At 63.1% G+C, this 871-nt stretch overlaps 1 protein-coding gene across 1 annotated transcript in view; it reads left to right on the top strand.

The window, feature by feature from the left end:
• Positions 1-871, top strand: part of CHD5 (chromodomain helicase DNA binding protein 5) — a 73477-nt gene that overhangs the window by 49392 nt on the left and 23214 nt on the right. The window contains 2 exon segments of the mRNA XM_014546193.1: positions 510-647; positions 721-842. Coding sequence (XP_014401679.1) covers positions 510-647; positions 721-842 — 260 coding nt within the window.

Genomic DNA, 871 nt, shown 5'->3' with positions numbered 1-871 from the left:
GCAGGGAAGGGAGCAGGGGGCTGAGACCTGTCTGGGGCTCTAGGACCTCGCGTGAGCTTGGGCTCCATCGTCCCACTGGCCTTGTCTTAGGAAACAAATTCAGCAATAAAGTTATTAAGAGTTTTAAATTGGCGGCTGCACTGCATTGAGCCCCAAGTGCCGGGTCCCGCTCACTGTCCTGGCTCTGCCGTTTGTTGGCCACGGGGAACGCTGTCCATCCTGGGACCCCAGAGCTGCAAATGGGACGGTGACAACGCGGCTGAATGGCGTGTGGGGACGAGACGAGGCCAGCGAGGACCAGGCCCCCCACGCCGCCGGTTCTGAGGGTGATTGAGCTGGTTCCTATCTCAGCACCAGGTCTCGGTGCGGTTGGTGCTCTGGGCCTCGGCCTGGTGGCCGGCGTCTTCCGCTCGGTCCCGGGGCCCCCCTGGGGGCTCCGGCTCCCCCTCCTCACCTCTGTCTCTGGAGACCTTGTCTCGTTTGCGCCCAAATGCTGCTCTTCCCTCCAGAAAGAAGTGCAGATCAAGTTCCATGTCCTGCTCACCTCCTACGAGCTCATCACCATCGACCAGGCCATCCTGGGCTCCATCGAGTGGGCCTGCCTCGTGGTGGACGAGGCCCACCGGCTCAAGAACAACCAGTCCAAGGTAGCGGCGCCGACCTCCCCCCAGACACGCTGGCCAGGCGGCCGCCGCGCCCCTGACCCCCCTCTCCCCTCAGTTCTTCAGGGTCCTGAACAGCTACAAGATTGACTACAAGCTGCTGCTGACGGGGACCCCCCTTCAGAACAACCTGGAGGAGCTGTTCCACCTGCTCAACTTCCTGACTCCAGAGCGGTTCAAGTGAGCGGGGTGGGCGGGGCAGGTGGGCG

This window comes from Myotis brandtii, unplaced genomic scaffold (assembly GCF_000412655.1).
Source record: "Myotis brandtii unplaced genomic scaffold, ASM41265v1 scaffold434, whole genome shotgun sequence".
NCBI lineage: Eukaryota > Metazoa > Chordata > Mammalia > Chiroptera > Vespertilionidae > Myotis > Myotis brandtii.
The sequence above is the reverse complement of the archived record's forward strand: the minus strand, read 5'-3'. Positions and strand labels throughout refer to the sequence as shown.